Source organism: Salmo trutta, chromosome 5 (genome assembly GCF_901001165.1).
Source record: "Salmo trutta chromosome 5, fSalTru1.1, whole genome shotgun sequence".
NCBI classification, from domain to species: domain Eukaryota; kingdom Metazoa; phylum Chordata; class Actinopteri; order Salmoniformes; family Salmonidae; genus Salmo; species Salmo trutta.
In genome coordinates, this window is record NC_042961.1 from 16,114,624 (window position 1) to 16,141,852 (window position 27,229).

Consider the following 27,229-nt stretch of genomic DNA (forward strand, 5'->3'; position numbering starts at 1 on the left):
GCTGTAATGCACAAGAGGGTGCTCTTGGTCAGATTCTTGCAGGAAAATCCACTTTACTGCTGTGAATCATAACAGCATCATTACCCAATCTGTTGCATCTGTTTGCTTCACTGCTTTGAATTATACGTTAAGGTTTAAGGCACTTTAGTTTGCTTTATGCCTGGGCTGTCCCATACCTTGAATTATACAAGTTGCAGAAATTGAAAGAATCATCAATAATTCTGTAAAACAATGTGGAATCTGGTAATGCTTTCTGCATTTATTCACAAAAACACACTTAATTCATCATTATTGTTCACATGTAATCATAAAATGAACGTTTTCTCTGCTGAATAATATAAATACAATTTCTGCAATGTAGCAGGCTATAAAACTAATGTTAGATACAATACTGTCCAGCAGACAATGACAAAGGAAATATTAATGGGACATCAAGCTGGCAAAAGAGGATCCTTCACTAGAACCATATTTCAACAGTCTTGAACATCAGCCATAGCAGGTCCAGCTTCATTAGCAGAATTTGAGAATTTAGTGCTTGGGCAAAAAAGTATGTAATGTGACCTATAAATTGATAAGTCAAAGTTTTGTATACCACAGGGTAAGATTAACTCAATGTAACTAGATATTACTTCATTAGAAGGAATTAATTAGGGAATTTGAAATACTTAAAACTAAGTTATGTAGCTAGAATAGATGACATGTTCAAACATAAAAATTAATACTGCACAGCAATATTAAGAGTATACATTTGTAAATGCTGTATGTTCCTCCTTTTTCAAAGGGGCATGAGTATCAAGTCTTTCCAGATATGAGTAGCACCAGATGTGTCATTGTTTATGTATTTGCACTGCTGCCTGCAAGCCGCTTGTGAAATAAAAATATGTATTGAATTAATTTGCAATGAGTTTTCTCTCAGATAAGATCACAATTTATGTTCAATTGCTATTCTACACATCCCTGGGGTTTGGTTTTGAAAGCAAATGAAAAGCCTCAATTCCAATATTCCTCAAGTCAAATATTCCTTCCTCTGGTAGCTTAAATGGAATAATGGAAACGCATAAGCAGCTCATCACTTTTTTGTTTACAACCTAGCGAACACCTTAAAAGGTAAAGTTCAATGTGAAAACAATCTTCAAATTTGATTCAAAAGAACTAAACAAATCATAACCATATGATATCGGTCTTTTATTTTATTCTAAATATGATCGGTCAAATGGAGCCATGGGAGAAATCTGTTGATAGAAAACATCAACATTTACTAAAAGAAGACGATTCTAGAGCGCAAAAATAGCTGATTTACCACTCCTTCAAATAGACTGACCTATTTTGTGTCACAAGACCAGAGCAGAAAAACACTTCTAAGGTGGTGAAGGATACATACTGTACGTATAAGACATTAGGTAGAGTATCATCAAGAAAATCATGAAACATTCATAAAGATTTACAGCTACAGTCTGCAACTGGGGAAGCTGTTTAATTGTTATTAAAATTCTTCATATTTACCCATTGATTACTGAAGAATATACTTATAAATGCCTCATGAGCTACAGCACAACATGTCTCAAAATTTCCCTAGCCCTATCCTTTAGCTGTATACCAAAACAGGTGGCAGGGACCCCGTAAAAAAATTGCAGACTGTAGCTTTAAGAGATTTAAAATGACTTACATACTGTAATAAATGGACAGAATATACACTTTACAACAAGATGACATACACACAAAGCTATATAAAAGTATTACATAAAATATACATTAAGCTTCACAAAAGAAGTTACGTAAAAACATGCACAAGACATTCTGCAGATGGCATTTAACATATGAGGTGTAGCAACAGATCTTTTAAACACAACATACAAAACATTTTAAGAGAAATGTTTACTTAAAATGGGCCCAAGGCTTGGTCAGTATAGAAACATTTTAACCATGCAAAAAGCTTTAAAAAGTAAATGTTTAATGATCAAATGTCATTAGAAGTGAGTAATGTTTTGCCCATTGGAAATCATTAAGTAAGTCATGTTATCATATTACAAACCCTCTCTCGTTGTTATAAAGGATCATCATCAGCCAAAGCTCCTCTTCTCGTGTCCAAGTCCCATTTATTCTTCAATTTTGGATTTAAAAGCACGTTTCATCAAATCAACCACTTTTGTTGTTTAATTCTTCCATTTAATATGGTTGACCTTCTGCTGATTTTAATGCCTAAGGTATTTGTTCTGTCCACCCGGGCTGTCTGTGAATATAAAAAATCCTGTCGAAAAATTGCACGTTGAAGTGCTTTCTCTGTCACTTTAGATGAGATTAATAAAATGGCAAGAAATGACATGCCAGGATGGGTTGGCAACCCTCAGTTTAGAAAATACAAAGGATGCCACTTAGATGATGCATTGTCTCTTCTGATTTCCATCTATAAAATGTAAAAAAACAGTGTCTTCTTTCCATTTCCATTTCCACTGTCTTTCATGGTCTCTGACCTGACGACCTGATTGCACATGCACTGAACATAAGCGTGTTACTAGTTCTTCCTTTCCAGGTAGTTCGAGGGGACCCAGCCTTTCCGAGGTCGACCTCCATCCAGGATCTGGCAGTACCACCACCCATTAGGGTTCCTCTCCAGAACCTCCAGAGTTGTTCCTTCAGGGAACCCCATGGTCTCCTCATCACCATGGTAATCCGCTATGGAGACATACACCTCACGGAGGTTGTTGTGGATGAGGTGGGGTTTGGGTTTCACAGTGGAAACAGGTAGACCGTTCCTCGGAAACCCAAGGCCCAGTGATTCGGAGCTGCCCGTGCCGGGTCTGTTCCGGTTCGCCGTGTTACCGTTTGGCGCTGGGCTCCGCGGGGCTGTACCGAAGGAAGCGTTGCGGCGCACGGTGGGACTAGAGCGTGGGTGGTCGGTGGAGTTGAGTGACTCACCTCTCCTAAGGGAGCCGACTAGGTTTGGGCCGTCGATGATCGGCCCGGAGATGAAGACAGACTGAGGCCTGACCACCTGTTGTTGCTTCGTACCATTCCTCTGCTTATGCAAGCTGTTGAACAGGTCAAAGGGCTTGGAGAGCCCCCCCGGAGGTTTGGAGGGGATGGGAGGTGTGCTCCTCTTCAGGCTCTGGTTGATGTTGTTCAGAGCCTGGACCCTCTGCTCGTTCTTCTCCAGGCTGTTGGACTTGCTCAGGCTGCCTGGCTTGGTAGGGGTGCCATCGGACTCGGACCCAGCTGTGTCGTCCAGCTGCCTGACAGGCTCCAGGTAGTAGGTTGGAACCCAGCCCTCAGTGTCGCCCCAGCGGACGTACCACCAGCCGCTTTCCTGCTTCTCCAGCACCTCCACTTCCACCCCAGCAGGGAAGCTCATCTCTGAGTCCTGGACCTTCTCATAGGTGTCTGTGGTGCGGTAGAAGCTGCAGCCCTCGTCTGAGTCTCCACGGCTGCCTTTGGAGTAGATGGAGGAGAGGTCAGAGGTGCTGTGGGAAGACACAGAGTCCTCAGAGGAGATGACAGAGGCAGTTTCAAAGTCTTCTCCTCTGGAGCCCTTCTTCAGCTGGCCAGTCGGCCTCAGCTGTCTCCGGAGGCTGCTGATGTCCATCTTCTCTGCACTGGAGGCCTTGGCCACCTGGGGCTTAGGCCTGACCACTGGCTTAGGTTTGGTGGATGACTTGGTGGAACCCATTTTGTGTTCCTCTTTGTCCTTCTTGGACCTGGACTGCTTGGATAGATCTGGGATGGACTCTGTGGAAGCAGGTTTGGGGCTGGCCTCCCCAGCCTCTGCTTTGGTTCGAGAATGGGACTGGCTTCCGTTGAGCTCCAGCTGGATATTCTTCCCTTTTCTCCTTGCCCCCAATGTGGAGTGAGAGTTTTCAGCCTTGCTAGTCTCCAACGGGGCGCTCGTCTTCGGGGAATCCGAGTCGCCACTGGATTGTGCATCAGGCTTCTCTCTGAAAGGCCTGAAGCCGTCATTCTCATAGATACATTCCTCTCCTTCAGGCTCCTCCTCTTCCTGCCCCACATCCTCTGATGACTCACCCATCTTGAAAGAGGCGCTGTGGAGAGAAGAGGCCGGAGACGGCTTGGAGGACAGATGAGAGCCCTTACCTGAGGAGCCATCCTCATTCTTCCCATCCACTGAGGACCTATCTGTCCTGAGGAACTCAAACTCTGACTCCAGATCAAACCCAATGGCAGGAATGTCATATTCTGGCTCCTCGTACACAGGCCTCCCGGGAGATACAGGGGACTCTGGAGCCTCGGACCCAGGGCTGCTGGGAGGGGCGATCTCCTCAGAGTCCTGCTTCTTGACAGGCGGGGCTGGGGGTGGAACTTTGGGGCGGCTCAGAGTGCTGGTTCTGCGGTTTAGGTTGGGTTTCTTTCGTTTGTCGATGTAGGAGCAGGGAGCCCACCCTTCTTTCTCCCCGATTTGGACATACCACCAGCCACCAGAGTTCTTCTCGATCACCTACAGGACAGAACAGAGAGAATAGATGGGGATAAATTAACTACATGCAGTATCTGTTAATTTAAATTATTTACCTGAACAATAAAAAAACTATTAACACAAAAAAAGCTTACCTCTGCTTTCTGCCCTCCATTAAAACTAATGCCATCCGAAATGACAGACTGGAACTCTGCAATAGTGTAGTACTCTGCTTCAACAGTAGGGGGCTCTGGTGGTGAGGGTAAATTAGATCCCTGAGTGGAAAAAATGTTCCAGCATTATGAATATTGCACAGCTGATACTGTTAACAATAGAACCGCCTGGCCTTTGAGCCTATAAGTACCCGCTACGGAACCCTGAGAATGTTGCCGTGGATGACTCCTTTAGCATACACATCAGATGCATATCAACCCACAAGGTGCGCAAACATAAGCACCCTTGCTTGATAAATAGTTCTTAAACAATTGTAAATCATGAATTGCATGAATACATATTTGTGGAAATATATCCATGTAAATATATAACAACAGTTATTTATTTAGATAGAGTAAAGGATATTCTATGTTTTGTATAATTCTACAAAGTCCTAGTTAACAACATAGGCCAAAAGCCAATTTGGAACACTTCGAGCCATCAACAACACTCGAACAGTCTAATAAATGCATTTCATATATGCTATCAGAAGAATAATAATAATTTGGTTGTGTTTATAAAGGTCTTAGGTAACATTAGAATACTAAAAAAACTATTATTTCAAAGAACATGATAGCATTTTCATTAGTTTATGTTACTCTAGGCTATAGGTAAAAACAAAAAACCACTAGGTTAAGTCCATCACAAAGAAGTCAGTTTTGGCAGGTCAAAAGAAACATTGTGGAAATAAGAAATTGTATTTAAATGAAAACAGAATAACATACTTTAAGTTTATTATGTTAGTAGTCTTTGCTTAGTAGCCAGAGCAATGCCGCAACGCAAGTGGTCATGTGCTGATGCCATGGACAACGCAGATATTCTTGGAAAAAGTTACATTTGGAAATAGAGCTGCACCTCTTGAATTTCAAGAGTTATTTGACAAACTGCAGAATATGATCTTTCTGACACTATATAGAAATCAAAAACTTTTACCTGCATGTAACTCTGAAGTAAGATTTGACAAAGTGATGCTCCTTTCCATGCAACAGTCAATTACAAGCTGCGCCCATCACAACATGTACAATTTCACAGCTGATAATATCATCACTCAGACTATTGTCAATGTATTAGTCTTTAGGCTTACTCTTATTATGTGTGATATTAGTTTCTCATACAGTGCCGACAGAAATATTCAGAACCCTTGACTTTTTCCACATTTTGTTACGTTTCAGCCTTATTCTAAAATTGATTAAATAGTTTTTTCCCTCATCAATCTGCACACAATACCCCATAATAACAAAGCAAAAAAATATTTTTAGCATTTTTTTTTGCTAATTTATATTTAAAAAAACAACAGAAATATCACATTTACATTAGTATTCAGACATCTTACTCAGTACTTTGTTGAAGCACCGTTGGCAGTGATTACAGAATCGAGTCTTCTTGGGTATGACGCTACAAGCTTGGCACACCTGTATTTGGGGAGTTTCTCCCATTCTTCCCTGCAGATCCTCTCAAGCTCTGTCAGGTTGGATGGGGAGCTTTGCTGCACAGCTATTTTCAGGTCTCTCCAGTGATGTTCAATTGGGTTCAAGTCCGGGCTCTCGCTGGGCCACTCAAGGATATTCAGAGGCAGGTACCGAAACGACTCCTGCGTTGTCTTGGCTGTGTGCTTAGGATCGTTGTCCTGTTGGAAGGTGAAGCTTTGCCCCAGTCTGAGGTCCTGAGCACTCTGGATCAGGTTTTCATCAAGGATCTTTGTACATTGCTCTGTTCATATTTCCCTCGATCCTGACGAGTCTCCCAGTCCCGGCAGCTGAAGAACATCCCATCAACATGATGCTACCACCACCATGCTTCACCGTAGGGATGGTGCCAGGTTTCCTCCAGAAGTGATGCTTGGCATTCAGACCAAAAGAGTTCAATCATGGTTTCATCATACCAGAGAATCTTGTTTCTCATGGTCTGAGAGTTTTTAGGTGCCTTTTGGCAAACTCAAAATGGGCTGTCATGTGCCTTTTCCTGAAGAGTGGATTCCTTCTGGCAACTTTACCATAAAGGCCTGATTGGTGGAGTGCTGCAGAGATGATTGTCCTTCTGGAAGGTTCTCCTATCTCCACAGATGAACTCTAGAGCTCTGTTAGAGTGACCATCGGGTTCTTGGTCATCTTCCTGACCAAGGCCCTTCTCCCCCGATTGCTGAGGACCTTCAATGCTTGGTACCCTTCCTCAATCCTGTCTCGGAGCTCTACGGACAATTCCTTTGACCTCATGGCTTGGTTTTTGCTCTGACATGCACTGTCAACTGTGGGACCTTATATAGACAGGTGTGTGCCTTTCCAAATCATGTCCAATCAATTGAATTTACCACAGGTGGACTCCAGTCAAGTTGTAGAAACATCTCAAGGATGATCAATGGAAGCAGGATGCACCTGAGCTCAACTTCGATTCTCATAGCAAAGGGTCTGAATATTTATCTAAATAAGGTATTTCTGTTTTGTATTTTTTATACATTTGCAAACATTTCTAACAATCTGTTTTCTCTTTGTCATTGTTTGGTATGTTTTGGTATTTTATTAGGATCCCCATTAGCTGTTGCAAAAGCAGCAGCTACTCTTCCTAGGGTCCACACAAAACATGAAACATAATACAGAATGATATAATAGAGAGCATCAACAGACAGAACTACAATTTATTTTTTAAAGGCACACGTAGCCTACATATCAATGCATACACACAAACTATTTAGGTCAAATAGGGTAGAGGCATTTGCCGTGAGGTGTTGCTTTATCTGTTTTGAGATTTGAGTTTCATGCAATTAGGGCTCTATATGATACTGTATGCTTTCTTGAATTTGTTCTGGATTTGGGGACTGTGAAAAGACCCCTGGTGGCATGTCTGGTGGGATAACGTGTGTGTTGGAGTTGTGTGTAAGTTGACTATGCAAACAATTTGGGATTTTCAACACATTAATGTTTCTTATAAAAAGAAGAAGTGATGCAGTCAGTCTCTCCTCAACTCTTAGCCAAGAGAGACTGGCATGCATAGTATTTATATCAGCCCTCTGATTACAATTAAGAGCAAAATGAGCCGCTCTGTTTTAGGCCAGCTGCAGCTTAACTGGATCTTTCCTCGCAGCACTGGACCACACGACTGGACAATAATCAAGATTAGACAAAACTAGAGCCTGCAGAACTTGCTTCTTGGAGTGTGGTGTCAAAAAAGCAGAGCATCTCTTTATTACGTCCAGACCCCTCCCCATTTTAACAACCATTGAATCTTTTGGTTTGGACCATGACAGTTTAAAATCTAAAGTAACACCAAGTAATTTAGTCTCCTCAACTTGTTCAACAGCCACACCATTCATTACCAGATTCAGCTAAGGTCTACAACTTTAAGGAATGATTTGTACCAAATACAATGCTCTTAGTTTTAGAGATGTTCAGGACCAGTTTATTACTGGCCACCCATTCTAAAATATACTGCAACTCTTTGTTAAGGGTTTCAGTGACTTCATTAGCTGCAGTTGCTCATGCATATATGGTTGAATCATCAGCATACATGGACACACATGCTTTGTTTAATGCCAGTGGCAGGCCATTGGTAAAAATAGAAAAGAATAGAGGGCCTAGAGAGCTGCCCTGCGGTACACCACACTTTACATGTTTGACATTAGAGAAGCTTCCATTAAAGACAACCCTTTGAGTTCTATTATATAGATGGCTCTGAATTCACGACATGGCAGAGGTTGAAAAGCCACACATACACTACCGTTCAAAAGTTTGGGGTCACTTAGAAATGTCCTTGTTTTTGAAAGAAAAGCAAATATTTTGTACATTAAAATAACACCATATTGATCAGAAATATAGTGTAGACATTGTTAATGTTGTAAATGACTGTTGTAGCTGGAAACAGCAGATTTTTTTAGGGAATATCTACATAGGCGTACAGAGGCCCATTATCAGCAACCAACACTCCTGTGTTCCAATGGCACATTGTGTTAGCTAATCCAAGTTTATAATTTTTAAAGGCTAATTGGTCATTAGAAAACCATTTTGCAATTATGTTAGCACAGCTGAAAACTGTTGTGCTGATTAAAGACGCAATAAAACTGGCCTTCTTAAGACTAGCTGAGTATCTGGAGCATCAGCATTTGTGGGTTTGATTACAGACTCAAAATGGCCAGAAACAAAGACCTTTCTTCTGAAACTCGTCAGTCTATTCTTGTGCTGAGAAATGAAGGCTATTCCATGTGAGAAATTACCAAGAAACTGAAGATCTCATACATTAAATAGTACCCGGCAAACACCAGTCTCAACGTCAACAGTGAAGAGGCGTCTCCGGGATGCTGGCCTTCTAGGCAGACTTGCAAAGAAAAAGCCATGTCTCAGACTGGCCAATAAAAAGAACAGATTAAGATGTGAAAAATAACACAGACACTGGACAGAGGAACTCTAGAAGGCCAGCATCCCGGAGTCGCCTCTCCACTGCTGACGTTGAAACAGGTGTTTTGCGGGTACTATTTAATTAAGCTGCCAATTGAGGATTTGTGAGGCGTCTGTTTCTAAAACTAGACACTTGGATGTACTTGTCCTCTTTCTCAGTTGTGCACTGGGGCCTCCCACTCCTCTTTCTATTCTGGTTAGAGCCAGTTTGCTCAGTTCTGTGAAGGGAGTTTTTTCAACAACAGGTTATAGTTAATAATATCAAAAGCTGCACTGAAATCTAATAGTACAGCTCCCACAATCTTCTTATTATCAATTTCTTTCAACCAATCATCAGTCATTTGTGTCACTGCTGCACATGCTGAGTGCCCTTCTCTATAAGCATGCTGAAAGTCTGTTGTTAATTTGTTTACAGAGAAATAGCATTGTATTTGGCAAACACAATTTTTTCCAACAGTTTGCTAAGAGCTGGCAGCAAGCTTATAGGTCTGCTGTTAGAACCAGTAAAGGCCGCTTTACCACTCTTGGGTAGCGGAATTACTTTGGCTTCCCTCCAGGCCTGAGGACAAATACTTTCCTCTAGGCTCAGATTAAAAATATGACAGATAGGAGTGGTTATAGAGAGCTACCATCCTTAGTAGCTTTCCATCTAAGTTGTCAATGCCAGGAGGTTTGCCATTATTGATCGATAACAATACTTTTTCCACCTCTCCCACACTAACTTTACAAAATTCAAACTTGCAATGCTTTTCTTTAATTATTAGCTTTTTTTATGCATGAATACAATTGCTCACTGTTCCTTGTTGGTATTTCCTGCCTAGGTTTGCCCACTTTGCCAATGAAATAGTGATTAAAATAATTGGCAACATCAAATGGTTTCGTAATGATTCTGGTTCGATGAAAGATGGAGTTGAATTTGTCTTTCTGACCATAATTTAACTTAAAGTACTCCAAAGTTTTTATATCATTGATCTTAGCTTCATAATACAGTTTCTTCTTCTTTTTGTTGAATTTAGTCACATAATTTCTCAATTTGCAGTAAGTTAGCCAGTCAGATGTGCAGCCAGACTTATTGGCCACTCCTTTTGCCCCATCTCTTTCAACCATACAGTTTTTAAATTCCTCATCAATCCATAGAGCAGTTCTAACAGTCAGTTTCTTAACAGCTGCATGTTTATCAAGTCTTGGAAGAAGCAATAAATTCATTAAGTGCAGCAGCGTCTGGATGCTCCTCATTAATCACATCAGACCAACAAATATTTTTAACATCATCCACATAAGAGTCACAGTGAAATCTTTTGTATGAACTCTTATACACTATTTTAGGCCCAGCTTTTGGAACGTTGGCTTTCCTGGATATAGCCACTATATTGTGATCACTGCATCCAATGGGTACGGATACAGCTTTAGCACAAAGTTCTACAGTATTAGTAAAAATGTGATCGATACATGTGGATGATCTTGTTCCTGTAGTGTTTGTAAACACCCTGGTAGGCTGATTAATAACCTGAACCAGATTACAGGCACTGGTTACAGTAAGAAGCTTCCTCTGAGTGGACAGCTTGATGAAAACCAGTCAATATTCAGGTCCCCAAGAAAGTAGACCTCTCTGTTTATATCACATACACTGTAAAGCATTTCACACATATTATTTAAATACTGACTGTTAGCACTTGGTGGCCTATAGCAACACCCCAAATGATTTTTTTTTTAGATGTGCCAAGTGAACCTGCAACCACAACACTTCAATAACACTTGACATAAGATCTTCTCTAAGCATTACAAGGTTATGGCTCTGAATATATACAGCAACACCTCCCCCATAAGCATTGCTGTCTCTTCTATAGATGTTATATCCTTGTATTACTATTGCTGTATCATCAAATGAATTATCTAAGTGAGTCTCAGAAATGGCTAATATATGAATGTTATCTGATGTTAGCAAGAACTTGATTTCATGAACCTTATTTCTAAGGTCACATTTATTAATATGGGCTATTTTCAGCCCTTTGGGGGGCTTATCAGAGATAGACATAATACTGAAAAGAGCAAACAAAGCAAGAGAAAAAAAATATACATTCAGCAGTCCATTAATCAATTGGTGCGTGTGTGTGTGTGTGCTGCGGGGTTGAAGCTACGAACCCATAGGCTTGGCTCTCTCATCCCTTCCAGGCTTCTGGGAGGGAGGGTGGACAATGAGCCTGTCATAGCGGATGTAAGCAATGTCCCCACGCGCTCTGACAGCTTTCATGGCTGGGATCAGTTCTTTCCTCTTCTGGCGCACAGCTTCAGGATAGTCCTCGTTGAGGAAGATATAAGTTCCTCTTAAGTTCTTGGCTCTTTCCAGAACAGCTACCTTGTCCTTGAACCTCAGGAACTTGACCACTATTGGCTTGGGCCTATCACCTGGGCCGGTGGTGGGTTTTCCAGTCCTGTGGGCGTGCTCCACCTCAATCTTCCTGTGGTCCATTTCCCTCAATTTGTCCTCAGACTCCGTCCAGGTCTCATGTGGAGATTCTGCAATTCTGTCCACAACCATGTTGTTCCGCCTTGATTGTCCCTCGAGATGATTTGATTTATCTGTCATTGTTATCCTGGATTCACACACAGAACTGATGTCCTCTCTTAATGACTTACAGATTGCTGTCATCTTGCCGTTCTCCTGTTTCAACTCATTGAGCTGACTCTGGGAGAACTGCAAACTGTTCTTCAGGTCCTGGACCTCTCTGGTCAGGACTAGAGGGCGACCGATTAATCGGCATGGCCGATTAATTAGGGTCAATTTCAAGTTTTCATATCAATCAGCATTTTTTGACGCCGATTACGGCCGATTACATTGCATTCCACGGGGAAACTGTGTGGCAGGCTGACCACCTGTTACGCGAGTGCAGCAAGAAGCCAAGGTAAGTTGCTAGCTAGCATTAAACTTATCTTATAAAACACAATCAATTTTCACATAATCACTAGTTAACTACACATGGTTGATGATATTACTAGGTTAACTAGCTTGTCCTGCGTTGCATTTAATCAATGCGGTGCCTGTTAATTTATCATCGAATCACAGTCTACTTCGCCAAACGGGTGATGATTTAACAAAAGCACAATCGTTGCACGAATGTACCTAACCATAAACATCAATGCCTTTCTTAAAATCAATACACAGAAGTATATTTTTTGAAACCTGCATATTTAGTTAAAAGAAATGCATGTTAGCAGGCAATATTAACTAGGGAAATTGTATCACTTCTCTTGCGTTCAGTGCAAGCAGAGTCAGGGTATATGCAACAGTTTGGGCCGCCTGGCTCGTTGCTAATTTGCCCGAATTTTACATAATTATGACATAACATTGAAGGTTGTGCAATGTAACAGCAATATTTAGACTTAGGGTTGCCACCCGTTCGATAAAATACGGAACGGTTCCGCATTTCACTGAAAGAATAAACGTTTTGTTTTCGAAATGATAGTTTCCGGATTTGACCATATTAATGACCTAAGGCTCGTATTTCTGTGTGTTTATTATATTATAATTAAGTCTATGATTTAATATTTGATAGAGAAGTCTGACTGAGCGGTGGTAGGCAGCAGCAGGCTCGTAAGCATTCATTCAAACAACACTTTACTGCGATTGCCAACAGCTCTTCGCAATGCTTGAAACAGAGTGCCGTTTATTACTTCAAGCCTATCAACTCACGGGGAAGATTGAAAAGAACAAACAGCAGGGATCTAGACAACCACAAACCCGGGACCATCCGCAGTCCTAGCCGGAATGGCTAACCGCGTCACGGGCTGCGTTCAAGAAAACCCCACTAGCTTGATATGCAGCTAGCTAGCAGCTAAGTTAGCTGCGACGCCAAATAGCTCCTCACATAGCTCCTTGGTCGGCAGGATCACTGGAAAGAGACAAGCAGTCCCAGAAACTGATTCCAACTGCATCACAGGATCCAAACTAAGAAGCTAGCTAGCTACCAATAACTTTCAAACAACAAACTTTCCAAACAAACAAAACCAAGCTCTTCTGCGTTATGGGGTATTATGTGTAGATTGATGAGGATTTGTTTTTGGCAATTTGCTGCCTCCGACCACAAGACACTACAAAGGGTAGTGCGTATGGCCCAGTACATCACCGGGGCCAAGCTTCCTGCCATCCAGGACCTTTATACCAGGCTGTGTCAGAGGAAGGCCCTAAAAATTGGTAAAGACTCCAGCCACCCTAGTCATAGACTGCTCTCTATGCTACCGCACGGCAAGTGGTACCGGAGTACCAAGTCTAGGTCCAAGAGGCTTCTAAACAGCTTCTACCCCAAGCCATAAGACTCCCGAACAGCTAATCAAATGGCTATCCCCACCCCCCTACCGGTGCCCTCGCACATTGACTCTGTACCGGAACCCCCTGTATATAGCCCCGCTATTGTTATTTACAGCTGGTATTTAATTACAAACTCATTATTACACGATTGTCTTTCTAAATTAAATCAATATCTTCACACTACTTATCATTCAGGCCTAATTTAATTTCAATTGTGAAGTAACTTGCACAATTATCGCGATTCATCCATTTGTCATTAATTTCAGTGAGGAGAGAGAGATGCATTAGTAGTTGGATGGGTACCAATGTCCTACAGTGCATTGTCTTAGAGGGTTAAGTTGGGAATAGATGTGTAAGAAAAACAGTTAAAAAGGCTCTTAATATTTGTGATTTGCGATTAAAAAAATAATAAAAAAATCGGACAAATCAGCAATGTAAAATATATACAAACATTTTGGAAAAGTTAGGGAAGGAGCAGGATGTTGCATTTTTGGGGGGGCATTTTTTTACTATTTTTTATCAAATCTAAAGTCAGTGGGCGTTGGCCTTTGGCGGATTTAGTGTAAAAAGGAAACAATAACATTTGGCCATGCAGTCCAACTTCCAATTTAAGCTAAGTACAGTTGAAGTCGGAAGTTTACATACACTTAGGTTGGAGTCATTAAAACTCGTTTTTCAACCACTCCACAAATGTCTTGTTAACAAACTATAGTTTTGGCAAGTTGGTTAGGACATCTACTTTGTTCATGACAAAAGTAATTTTTCCAACAATTGTTTACAGACAGATTATTTCACTTATAACTCACTATATCACAATTCCAGTGGGTCAGAAGTTTACATACACTAAGTTGACTGTGTCTTTAAAAAGCTTTGAAAATTCCAGAAAATTATGTCATGGCTTTAGAAGCTTCTGGTAGGCTAATTGACATCATTTGAGTAAATTGGAGGTGTACTTGTGAATGTATTTCAAGCTCTACCTTCAATCTCAGTGCCTCTTTGCTTGACATCATGGGAAAATCAAAAGAAATCAGCCAAGACCTCAGAAAAAAAATTAGACCTCCACAAATCTGGTTCATCCTTAGGAACAATTTCCTCATTATTTCCAAATGAAGGTACCACGTTCATCTGTACAAACAATAGTACGCAAGTATAAACACCATGGGACCACGCAGCCGTCATACTGCTCAGGAAGGAGACGCATTCTGTCTCCGAGAGATGAACGTAAATTGGTGCAAAAGGTGCAAATCAATCCCAGAACAACAGCAAAGGACCTTGTGAAGATGCTGGAGGAAACAGGTACAAAAGTATCTATATCTAGAGTAAAACGAGTCCTATGTCGACATAACCTGAAAGGCCGCTCAGCAAGGAAGAAGCCACTGCTCCAAAACCACCATAAAAAAGCCATACTACGGTTTTCAACTGCACATGGGGACAAAGATCTTACTTTTTGGAGAAATGTCCTCTGGTCTGATGAAACAAAAATAAAACTGTTTAGTCATAATGACCATCGTTACGTTTGGAGGAAAAAGGGGGAGGCTTGCAAGTTAAGAACACCATCCCAACCGTGAAGCACGGGGGCGGCAGCATCATGTTGTGGGGGTGATTTGCTGCAGGAGGGACTGGTGCACTTCACAAAATAGATGGCATCATGAGGGAGGAAAATGATGTGGATATATTGAAGCAACATCTCAAGACATCAGTCAGGAAGTTAAAGCTTGGTCGCAAATGGGTCTTTCAAATGGACAATGACCCCAAGCATACTTCCAAAGTTGTGGCAAAATGGCTTAAGGACAACAAAGTCAAGGTATTGGAGTGGCCATCACAAAGCCCTGACCTCAGTCCTATAGAAAAATTGTAGGCAAAACTGAAAAAGTGTGTGCGAGCAAGGAGGCCTACAAACCTGACTCAGTTACACCAGCTCTGTCTCTGGAGGAATGGGCCAAAATTCACCCAAGTTATTGTGGGAAGCTTGTGGAAGGCTACCCAAAATGTTTGACCCAAGTTAAACAATTTAAAGGCAATACTACCAAATACTAATTGAATGTATGTAAACTTCTGACCCACTGGGAATGTGATGAAATAAATAAAAGCTGAAATAAATCATTCTCTCTACTATTATTCTGACAAAGTGGTGATCCTAACTGACCTAAGACAGGGAATTTTTACTAGGATTAAATGTCAGGAATTGTGAAAAACTGAGTTTAAATGTATTTGGCTAAGGTGTATGTAAACTTCCAACTTCAACTGTAATTATTTTTTTCATACTGACCAGAGTTGCATCTCTTCGAGGAGGTGGCTTTTGTCTGAGGATCGGGGAGCCTAGAAAGAAGAAAATTAGATTGTGATTTAAATTCTGTGAGTGTATTAGTTTAACAAACCGCTATGCCTTCCAATTCCATCTCTGAATGACAACTCACCAATCTCTATTCTGTGAGGAGTGATGCGGGCTATGGCTGGAGAGGCCGGTTCTGCTTTGCCCTTTCCGTCCACCAGGGCGGCACCAGGGCTGAAGTCCGAGCTAGAGCAGGGTATGGGCAGGCTGATCTGCCTCTTGGCCAGGGAGAGGGTGGTCAGGGGGGTTTCCTCTGTCTGGCCGTCCGTCTGCACGTCCTTCTCACTCAGGGCCTTTTTGTTGAGCAGGTTGCTGATCTCCATGATGTTGCCGATTATCTCCACAGGGCCAGTTAAGGGGTTCTTCTTATTACTACTACGGGGAGAGAAATCCTCCTTCACCTTCTTCAAATAGGAGGCTGGGGCCCAGCCCTCCTTATCCTGGTACCTGAGGAGAGAGGGAGGATGGAGGTAAAGGGAAGAGAGGAGGTGATCATGAGTGAGAATAACCATAATCAAGAGACAGCATAAACAGACAACAGTTTATATTGTGGTTGGAGCACAAATCATGGCCTTACCTGATGAACCACCAGCCCTCCAGGTTCTTCTCGATGACCTCCACGATGACTCCTTTCTCAAAGGCGATCTCATCCTTCCCCTCGCTGGTGTATGGCTGCACCGTCATATACTTCTCCTCTGTCGGGCCACAAAGAGGGCGTGGGAACACAAGAGACTCACGTCAGTTTCATACTTACTACACTGCTTCAATAACAAAACATTACTCAAACAAATGTAAAATATGTCAACATTTTATAGGAGGTAGGGGAGACTGAGGTTGATTGTCACATTTTTTATCAATAAGTGTATTTCTCAGGACCAGTATATCTTACAAGACTATTTTCAATATTAGGAGAGACTAAGGTCTTGAGTTGAAATGGGGGCCATTTTAATCCTCATAACGTATTCCAACATAGAATTATAAGCCATTTAACACACGCTGCCACTTGTGACACCCGGCCCCATCCCGGGGTTGGTTGTCACACACTATGGGGTTGGTTGTCACACACTATGGGGTTGGTTGTCACACACTATGGGGTTGGTTGTCACACACTATGGGGTTGGTTGTCACAGTGTTTGCCATTTGTTTTTCAGCAACAATTGAGCCAATTTACGAAGTTTTAGAAAAAGTGAAGCCTTTATCTGAGAAAAAAAGTAAAGTCTTTATTTTTTGGACAGTATTTCTAACATAATAAAAATAAATACATTCAAATAAATTCAACATAATTTAGTATTTGCTTTGACATTGTAGTTTTTACTCCACTCAAATTGTAATATCAATGCTTAATAAAACAACAGTAACCATCTGATATTTGGATAAAAATGAAATATTTTAATAAAGATGAAAAAAGTAAAGCTGTAAACATTTGTGTTAACTACATTTTTTGCTGAAAACAAGGAATACTTTTTCAAACAGGAAGAGTTTGGAAAAAGTGTGTGTGTGTGAATGTGTGTGTGTGTGAATGTTGCTGACTCTCAGTGGGAATCGCATGACTCACAGTTTTGACAAGTAGGTCCAGATTGGACCAAATCTGAACCAATCATAGAGTTTCACAAGTTTGAACAGAACAGTATACAGTACAGTACAGTAGGATACAGAACAGTAAAGAAAGGTAAAGTAGACTATAGTTCAGTACAGAACAGACATGTAGAGTACAGCACAGTAAGGTAGAGTACAGTAATGTACTATATTATATCCTACGGTACTCTACTGAAATAAACTCAACTATACTGTACTGTACTTTGTTCTACTGTACTGCACTATACTGAATTCAACTGCACTGTAATCTTATACGCTACTCTACTGAAATAAACTCAACTGTACAGTACTTGCGCTACTGTACTCTACTGAATTAAACTGCACCGCACTGTACTGTACTCTAATATACTGTACTCTACTGAATTAAATTTACATTTACATTTACGTCATTTAGCAGACGCTCTTATCCAGAGCGACTTACAAATTGGTGCATTCACCTTATGATATCCAGTGGAACAACCACTTTACAATAGTACATCTATATATTTTTTTTGGGGGGGGGGTAGAAGGATTACTTAATCCTATCCCAGGTATTCCTTAAAGAGGTGGGGTTTCAGGTGTCTCCGGAAGGTGGTGATTGACTCCGCTGTCCTGGCATCGTGAGGGAGCTTGTTCCACCATTGGGGTGCCAGAGCAGCGAACAGTTTTGACTGGGCTGAGCGGGAACTGTGCTTCCGCAGAGGTAGGGAGGTGAGCAGGCCAGAGGTGGATGAACGCAGTGCCCTTCTTTGGGTGTAGGGACTGATCAGAGCCTGAAGGTACGGAGGTGCCGTTCCCCTCACAGCTCCGTAGGCAAGCACCATGGTCTTGTAGCAGATGCGAGCTTCAACTGGAAGCCAGTGGAGTGTGTGGAGGAGCGGAGTGACGTGAGAGAACTTGGGAAGGTTGAACACCAGACGGGCTGCGGCGTTCTGGATGAGTTGTAGGGGTTTGATGGCACAGGCAGAGAGCCCCGCCAACAGCGAGTTGCAGTAATCCAGACGGGAGATGACAAGTGCCTGGATTAGGACCTGCGCCGCTTCCTGTGTGAGGCAGGGTCGTACTCTGCGAATGTTGTAGAGCATGAACCTACAGGATCGGGTCACCGCCTTGATGTTAGCGGAGAACGACAGGTTGTTGTCCAGGGTCACGCCAAGGCTCTTAGCACTCTGGGAGGAGGACACAATGGAGTTGTCAACCGTGATGGCGAGATCATGGAACGGGCAGTCCTTCCCCGGGAGGAAGAGCAGCTCCGTCTTGCTGAGGTTCAGCTTGAGGTGGTGATCCGTCATCCACACTGATATGTCTGCCAGACATGCAGAGATGCGATTCGCCACCTGGTTATCAGAAGGGGGAAAGGAGAAGATGAATTGTGTGTCGTCTGCGTAGCAATGATAGGAGAGACCATGTGAGGATATGACAGAGCCAGGTGACTAGGTGTATAGCGAGAATAGGAGAGGGCCTAGAACTGAGCCCTGGGGGACACCAGTGGTGAGAGCACGTGGTGCGGAGACGGATTCTTGCCATGCCACCTGGTAGGAGCGACCTGTCAGGTAGGACGCAATCCAAGAGTGAGCCGCACCGGAGATGCCCAACTCGGAGAGGGTAGAGAGGGAGATCTGATGGTTCACAGTATCAAAGGCAGCAGATAGGTCTAGAAGGATGAGAGCAGAGGAGAGAGAGTTATCTTTAGCAGTGCGGAGAGCCTCCGTGACACAGAGAAGGGCAGTCTCAGTTGAATGACCAGTCTTGAAACCTGACTGATTTGGATCAAGAAGGTAATTCTGAGAGAGATAGCAAGAGAGCTGGCCAAGGACGGCACGCTCAAGAGTTTTGGAGAGTAAAGAAAGAAGGGATACTGGTCTGTAGTTGTTGACATCGGAGGGATCGAGTGTAGGTTTTTTGAGAAGGGGTGCAACTCTCGCTCTCTTGAAGACGGAAGGGACGTAGCCAGCGGTTAAGGATGAGTTGATGAGCGAGGTGAGGTAAGGGAGAAGGTCTCCGGAAATGGTCTGGAGAAGAGAGGAGGGGATAGGATCAAGCGGCCAGGTTGTTGGGCGGCCGGCCGTCACAAGTCGCAAGATTTCATCTGGAGAGAGAGGGGAGAAAGAGGTCAAAGCATAGGGTAGGGCAATGTGAGCAGGACCAGCGGTGTCATTTGACTTAACAAACGAGGATCGGATGTCATCAACCTTCTTTTCAAAATGGTTGACAAAGTCGTCCGCAGAGAGGGAGGAGGGGGGGGAGGGGGAGGAGGATTCAGGAGGGAGGAGAAGGTGGCAAAGAGCTTCCTAGGGTTAGAGGCAGAAGCTTGGAATTTAGAGTGGTAGAAAGTGGCTTTAGCAGCTGTACTGTACTGCACTCTGCTGAATTAAACTCTACTAGACTGTACTGTGCTGTGCTGTACTGTGGTGTCCAAACTTGTGAAACATTTACGTCTTTTCAACATCCAGAAAACAAGTCTTCAAGGCGTTTTTCAATGTCATTTAGCTTTTGGGTACATTGTTACAATGGGGACGGTTGTCAGATTGTGACAAGCAACCCAAACATCAATGTGAGAACCATCCCTAACCCCCCCAATGCTAATTAAGATGTAATTCACAAGATGTGATGTGTTTTATGACTGCTGCAAGATGAATTTGCCTTTCTGAGGACATTAAAAGTTTTCTGAATCTGAATAACCTTGGAACTCACAAATAGGCTTGGAATAAAGCTCTCCCTTTCCTCTTTTCAATAAAAGTTGAAGAATGGATAATATTCCTTAATTAACTATTAATTAAAGAAATAACAAGCATTTTAATATTTACTTTCACCAATGAAAAATGTTCCTCTCACCTCAATGTTTTGTGATCCTGACCTGAATTGACCACACGGACGACCTCTCCTATAGAGGACGCGCATTTTTATCTTGAAATTATAACATAGCACCCAATGGATTTTGAGTAATAAACACTGTGACAACCAACCTGTGAGTCAACCAACCCCAGTCTCCCTACTGCAACAATGGTATAAACATCTCAGAGGAAGTGAAATGAAATCAAGACATATCTAGGAAAACTCAAGGGGTGTGAATACTTTCTGAAGGTACTGTATCTAGGCTACAAATATAGAAGTCTGTAGACTTCATGAAATGTCTCTGTGTGTAGTTCGGATGTGATTTGATTCTGTCAGATCCACAAAGATATCCAGCATTTTACTATCAAAGGCTTCCAAGGATCAGGGACACTGTAATTAAATGCCTAGTTAAATAAAGGTAAAAAATAATACAATTAATATGATGTCAATCACTTCATACTGAAAATGCCTTCCTGCAGCAACTGACAATTACCTTGACTTGATGTCATGATAGTTGATTACTCAGTGTAAATATGGGACAAAATAAACTCACAAACACTAGTCTTTTGAAATGAAGAAAACAGTTCTAACCCACTGGGCACACACTGGTTGAATCAAAGTTGTTTCCACGTCATTTCAATTAAATGACGTTAAACCAACGTGGAATAGACGTTGAATTGATACCTGTGTCCAGTGGGTAACGACAGAGTGGACTAATGGCATGGTGGCGGTCAGCCTCTGTAAACTCGGCTGATGATAGAGAGCAGAGACGCCATCTTGATTTGTAACTTCCCAAAAGTCCAGAGGGCACGCTCAGTGACAGTACTTCCTGTCATTACAGACCAGAGGTCTCATCTCATCACACCGTAAAACACAGGCAGGAGGAAAGAATGTTGCCCAGCAGAGTAAAGAGAGAAGAGGGGATATCCTGTCTGCATGTCAAGACCATTTGAAAACCTCTGGAATCACTGGATTCCTATCTGATATCTGTCTCCTTTCCTCTGCCCATGTTGAGTCTCACTTAGGGATTTAAAAGAACTGAATAAGGATATAGTTAAAATTCCTATTACTTTCAAAGAAATAGGCCCATGTACAGCCGTGTAAATAGAACCGAAAATGCCTCTTCCTGTATGCTTTGTTTTCCTCTGCACTGACCTATGGGACCTCCGGTCTCTCTGTTTAAGGCCTGGTAGGGCTCTCTGTACAGGGGCAACCCTGTTCAACCTTCCTGAGCTCACATTCACCAGCAGGGGGGAATCTCTGAATCAGATATTATGTTAACCACAACATGCATCGCTTGCATAACTTTTATACATTATTTTCCTGCAGTCAGCGCTATTTCAGCTTTTCTTTTTTTACAGGCGAGATTTCGTTCCTGCAGTGGAAAAATCTCTTTTTACACCAGAGGCCGTACATTTTTTGTGTGCACTGTGGACACTGTTGCCAAGCACAAACCTTGGGCTGGACTCAAATAGCTTATCCTCACTCTGCTGTCAGCAATCCAAATTCATCCCCTGTCAAAAAAAACCTGGCTCGAGGCAAGACTAATGTGTGCAAGCACAAACACTTTTCACACTTTCTCCGAAAGATGAATAAAAGTCTTTACTGGCCTGGTCCATCGGCAGACCTGCTCGCTCTTAACACCTCCAGTCGATAACCGTCTGTCTTTTTAACTCCTTTTGAAAAGTACACACAGTGTATTTTGAAAGACTTCAGACCTCTTGACTTTTTTCACATTTTGTTACGTTACACTCTTATTCTAAAATGGATCAAATATTTTTTCCCCCCTCATCAATCTACATACAATACCCCACAATGACAAAGCAAAAACAGGTTTTTAGAAATCTTTGCAAATTTATTACAAATAAAAAACAGAAATACCTTATTTACATAAGTATTCAGACAATTTGCTATGAGACTTGAAATTGAGCTCAGGTGTATCCTGTTTCCATTGATCGTCCTTGAGATGTTTTTACAACTTGATTGGAGTCCACCTGATTGGAGTCCACCTGATTGGAGTCCACCTTTCCATGATTTGGAAAGGCACACACCTGTCTATATAAGGTCCCACAGTTGACAGTGCATGCCAGAGCAAAAACCAATCCATGAGGTCGAAAGAATTGTCCATAGAGCTCCGGGACAGGACTGTGTCAAGGCACAGATTTGGGGAAGGGTACCAAAACATTTCTGCAGCATTGGTCCCCAAGACTTTATGGTAGATTGGCCAGATGGAAGCCACTAATCAGTAAAAGGCACATGACAGCCCACTTGGAGTTTGCCAAAAGGCACCTAAAGGACTCTCAGACCATGAGAAATAAGATTCTCTAGTCTGATGAAACCAATATTGAACTCTTTGGCCTGAATGCCAAGCGCCACGTCTGGAGGAAACCTGGCACCATCCCTACGGTGAAGCATGAGGTGGCAGCATCAGGTTAAAGTTAAAGGTTAAATGAAAAATAAAAAATAAATGCTGTGGGGATGTTTTTCAGCGGCAGGGACTGGAAGACTAGTCAGGATCGAGGGAAAGATGAATGAAGCAAAGCACAGAGAGATCCTTGAGCACTCAGGACCTCAGACTGGGGCGAAGTTTCACCTTTCAACAGGACAATGACCCTAAACACACAGCCAAGACAACACAGGAGTGGCTTCGGGACAAGTCTCTGAATGTCTTCGAGTGGCCTGGCCAGAGCCCGGACTTGAACCCAGTCGAACATCTCTGGAGAGACCTGAAAGTAGCTGTGCAGCAACGCTCCCCATCCAACCTGACAGAGCTTGAAAGACTCTGCAGAGAAGAATGGGAGAAACTCCCCAAATACAGGTGTGCCAAGCTTGTAGTGTCATACCCAAGAAGACTCAAGGCTGTAATCGCTGCCAAAGGTGCTTCAACATAGTACGGAGTAAAGGGTCTGAATACTTATGTAAATGTGATATTTCCTTAATAAATGTTTTTATTTTTTTTGCAAAAAAAAAAAAAATCTGTTTTTTGCGTTGTCATTATGGGGTAGTGTGTGTAGATTGATGAGGAAAAAAACAATTTTATCAATTTAAGAAGAAGGCTGTAAAGTAACAAAATGTATAAAAAGTCAAGGGGTCTGAATACTTTCCGAAAACACTGTACGTGTTCATGTTTAATTTGCTCGTAAAAAGCCAAACAAAGTGGCAAAATATTTTATGTAGCCTACCAAAGTCAATTATGCTACGACTTTTAGATGGTTGTGTAGCTATAGCTATAGCTGTAATTCAGAAAAGATTGGAGTTGCACATACCGGTGAATTAAAATGAACTGCTTACATGAGGCAATCTTATTATATACTGTAATATAATTTCACTCAAATTCCAACACTGAAATAAAAGTTGCTGACTTCATCATTGATTTCAAGACTACTACAGTCGTGGCCAAAATTTTTGAGAATGACACAAATATAAATTTTTCACAAAGTTTGCTGCTTCAGTGTCTTTAGATATTTTTGTCAGATGTTACTATGGAATACTGAAGTATAATTACAAGCATTTCACAAGTGTCAAAGGCTTTTATTGACAATTACATGAAGTTGATGCAGAGTCAATATTTGCAGTGTTGACCCTTCTTTTTCAAGACCTCTGCAATCCGCCCTGGCATGCTGTCAATTAACTTCTGGGCCACATCCTGACTGATGGCAGCCCATTCTTGCATAATCAATGCTTGGAGTTTGTCAGAATTTGTGGGTTTTTGTTTGTTCACCCGCCTCTTGAGGATTGACCACAAGTTCTCAATGGGATTAAGGTCTGGGGAGTTTCCTGGCCATGGACCTAAAATATCAATGTTTTGTTCCCCGAGCCACTTAGTTATCACTTTTGCCTTATGGTAAGGTGCTCCATCGTACTGTAAAAGTTGTTGTTTGTCACCAAACTGTTCCTGGATGGTTGGGAGAAGTTGCTCTCGGAGGATGTGTTGGTACCATTCTTTATTCATGGCTGTGATCTTAGGCAAAATTGTGAGTGAGTCCACTCCCTTGGCTGAGAAGCAACCCCACACATGAATGGTCTCAGGATGCTTTACTGTTGGCATGACACAGGACTGATGGTAGCGCTCACATTGTCTTCTCCGGACAAGCTTTTTTTCGGATGCCCCAAACAATCAGAAAGGGGATTCATCAGAGAAAATGACTTTACCCCAGTCCTCAGCAGTCCAATCCCTGTACCTTTTGCAGAATATCAGTCTGTCCCTGATGTTTTTCCTGGAGAGAAGTTGCTTCTTTGCTGCCCTTCTTGACACCAGGCCATCCTCCAAAAGTCTTTGCCTCACTGTGCGTGCAGATGCACTCACACCTGCCTGCTGCCATTCCTGAGCAAGCTCTGTACTGGTGGTGCCTCGATCCCGCAGCTGAATCAACTTTAGGAGACGGTCCTGGCGCTTGCTGGACTTTCTTGGGTGCCCTGAAGCCTTCTTCACAACAATTGAACCGCTCTCCTTGAAGTTCTTGATGATCAGATAAATGTTTGATTTAGGTGCATTCTTACAGGCAGCAATATCCTTGCCTGTGAAGCCCTTTTTGTGCAAAGCAATGATGACGGCACATGTTTCCTTGCAGGTAACCATGGTTGAAAGAGGAAGAACAATGATTCCAAGCACCACCCTCCTTTTGAATCTTCCAGTCTGTTATTCAAACTCAATCAGCATGACAGAGTGATCTCCAGCCTTGTCCTCGTCAACACTCACACCTGCGTTAATGAGAGAATCACTGACATGATGTCAGCTGGTCCTTTCTTGGCAGGGCTGAAATGCAGTGCAAATAATTTTTGGGGATTCAGATCATTTGCATGGCAAAGAGGGACTTTGCAATTAATTGCAATTCATCTGATCACTCTTCATAACATTCTGGAGTATATGCAAATTGCCATCATAGAAACTGAGGTAACAGACTTTGTAAAAAAGTAATATTTGTGTCACTCTCAAAATGTTTGGCCACGACTGTACATTCAAGTGCAGAAACTGAGTAACAACAAGATGGTAATTTTGTTTTGTAAGTTTATCTTCTAGCATAAGGTCAAATCTGTAACTGCTGCAAGCCACCATTGTGGATGTTAAAACCTGTTTAGCATTGTAATGACATGGCTGGACTGTTAATTAGCTGGATAATAACGATGTTAGTGATTATTGGGTGTGGATCATGACAGTGTAGCAGACAGCATATGACAAGACAATACAGTAGGCATCAGTTGTAGGGTGGCAAAGCGAGGGTATTTTACTAGAAACTTTAGAAGTTTATCAGTAAACTACCAGGTAACTTTCAAGGATTTTATGTAATTTATCACAAGACATCTAGTGGCCCTTTTGGGTACGTCAGATTATCACAGGTGTCTGTCTGTAAAATGATCTAAAAAAACGAAATAATAATAATAGAATGACAAAGCCGTAAAACATTATCCTAAATATAAACCATCAACTTAGTGAATACCATTGGTGTTTAATATGATATTTCAGCATGAAATGACACACTTTTATGGATTTTACCATGTAAATATGTCTTTGTTGTAAATGTTATGACGCCAAACTGATAGCAGTTGTGAAAAAAAGTAAATAGTTGGAAGAATTAATTGAAAATAATGTCATTATTGATTAGATGCTTTTTTAAAATTAATTAGGCTATTTTCTCTTTATATACACTAGAAACTCAAGTATAAATTATCTAAATTGGCATAGATTGCCATAGATTACTTGAAGATTCTGTAAACGTTGGTGACTTAAAGGTAGCTTTGCAACCCTAATCAGATATGAGAGAAGACAGGACAAGGTACAACGGGGACAGGAGAAGAGGACAGGTGAGGGGTCAGAGGATAGAGGGATGAGGGGTGAAGGAAGATGAGGAGGTGGGCACCCTGTCTCAGATCACCTCGGCTCTGCTGCCTGCTGACCATTCCCCCCAGGGTCCATCTCCGGTCCAGCCTCTTCAGACGGGCCTTGCGTCGTTTAGTGACTGAACCACGCACATGGTGACCAGACACAAACACACACACAAATGGGGACAGAACATAAAAGGCAGGCACATATTTCACAAACGACATGGATTCAACTCTGTTATTAGTTAGTCACATGGCAAACATGGAAACAAAAACACCACATTGCAATGGAAGGACTGGACAGTGATGGGGTGAATGAATGTTACACAGGAAATGTAAGCCATGGACATCTTCTCTGTGGCTGGTAATTAGCGTGGATTGTTAGCATGGTTTTCCCATCCTGTCCTGCAGGAGCATCTGGGGAACACATTGCTGCTTGGGAATAGTTTGCAACTAATAGACCATCTGAATTCCTTTGGCAGCAGCCACAACAGGTCTATAATTGTTGAGAGTTTTTGTTAGTTAAATGCAGGAGACGGGAATGATTAGGAGCTTCGGAGGGATCTTTTGTCACATTCCAACACTATAAACGGCAAGGCTTATATAATTATCTAGTTCAAGGAAAAGATTTCCATCACTAAACCAGAGCACTAATCTCAACGTTTAGCATGAAGTTGAGATTTCAGGCAAAAATGGAGAGGTACGTACACTGGGAGCTGAAAAACTGAAATTACAAACTTGTATTTTTCGAAGTACCTGCTCAAAATATACAACATCTGACCCACATACTCCTCCAGAACACTAATGTCAGAAGACAGATTGATAACCATTATATTGGATGAGTCAATCTAAGAAGGCCTATCATAGGTATTACAGAATAAAAACAAATGATAAAATATGACCACCCCAAGTAGGAACATATCCAAGTGTTTCTCATTAATGTGACAGTCTTTCTCCAATGAGGAAGAAATTCCCCATTTACACTGTCATATCCTCCAGTCCAAAAGTCAACATCTTCAGCTGAAGCCATATAATGTGTTCCAAGTCCTGTTCGCCACAAGAGCCCCATCTCAATGAAAGTGTCTTACAGAGTGCTATGGAGCACAATCCACAGGGCTGACAGAGAGAGTTTATGGATCCTGAGGTATTCCCATGACTGATTAGACACATAAATGCTAATTACACTGACAGATTGTCCCCTGACCGCTCTGGCAGCGTCTGCTATGTGCGTGTGTGCATGTGTGTGTGTATGCCTGTGTGTGTGTGGGGGCACAGTTGTGGGGTTTGCGTAAATGTGAAAATCCAGAAAGCTGTCTCACTAACAGAGAGATTAATTCCTTCTTTAAAAAAAATAAACG

The 27,229-nt window shown here is 42.0% G+C and overlaps 1 protein-coding gene across 2 annotated transcripts in view; it reads right to left on the reverse strand.

Annotated features, from left to right (window-relative positions):
- Positions 1–239: 239 nt before the first annotated feature.
- LOC115193739 (SH3 and PX domain-containing protein 2A) overlaps positions 240–27,229 on the reverse strand; it is a 103,724-nt gene continuing 76,734 nt past the window's right edge. The window contains exons 9-14 of one of the 2 annotated variants that reach the window (XM_029752697.1): positions 25,925–26,008; positions 16,219–16,336; positions 15,727–16,088; positions 15,579–15,628; positions 4,561–4,680; positions 240–4,447 (exon numbers count right to left, since the gene is read on the reverse strand). In XM_029752697.1, the coding sequence (XP_029608557.1) occupies positions 2,513–4,447; positions 4,561–4,680; positions 15,579–15,628; positions 15,727–16,088; positions 16,219–16,336; positions 25,925–26,008 (2,669 nt within the window). In that variant the 3' untranslated portion in view covers positions 240–2,512. The remainder of the gene's footprint in view (positions 4,448–4,560; positions 4,681–15,578; positions 15,629–15,726; positions 16,089–16,218; positions 16,337–25,924; positions 26,009–27,229) is intronic. The other variant, XM_029752698.1, reaches the window with a different exon arrangement.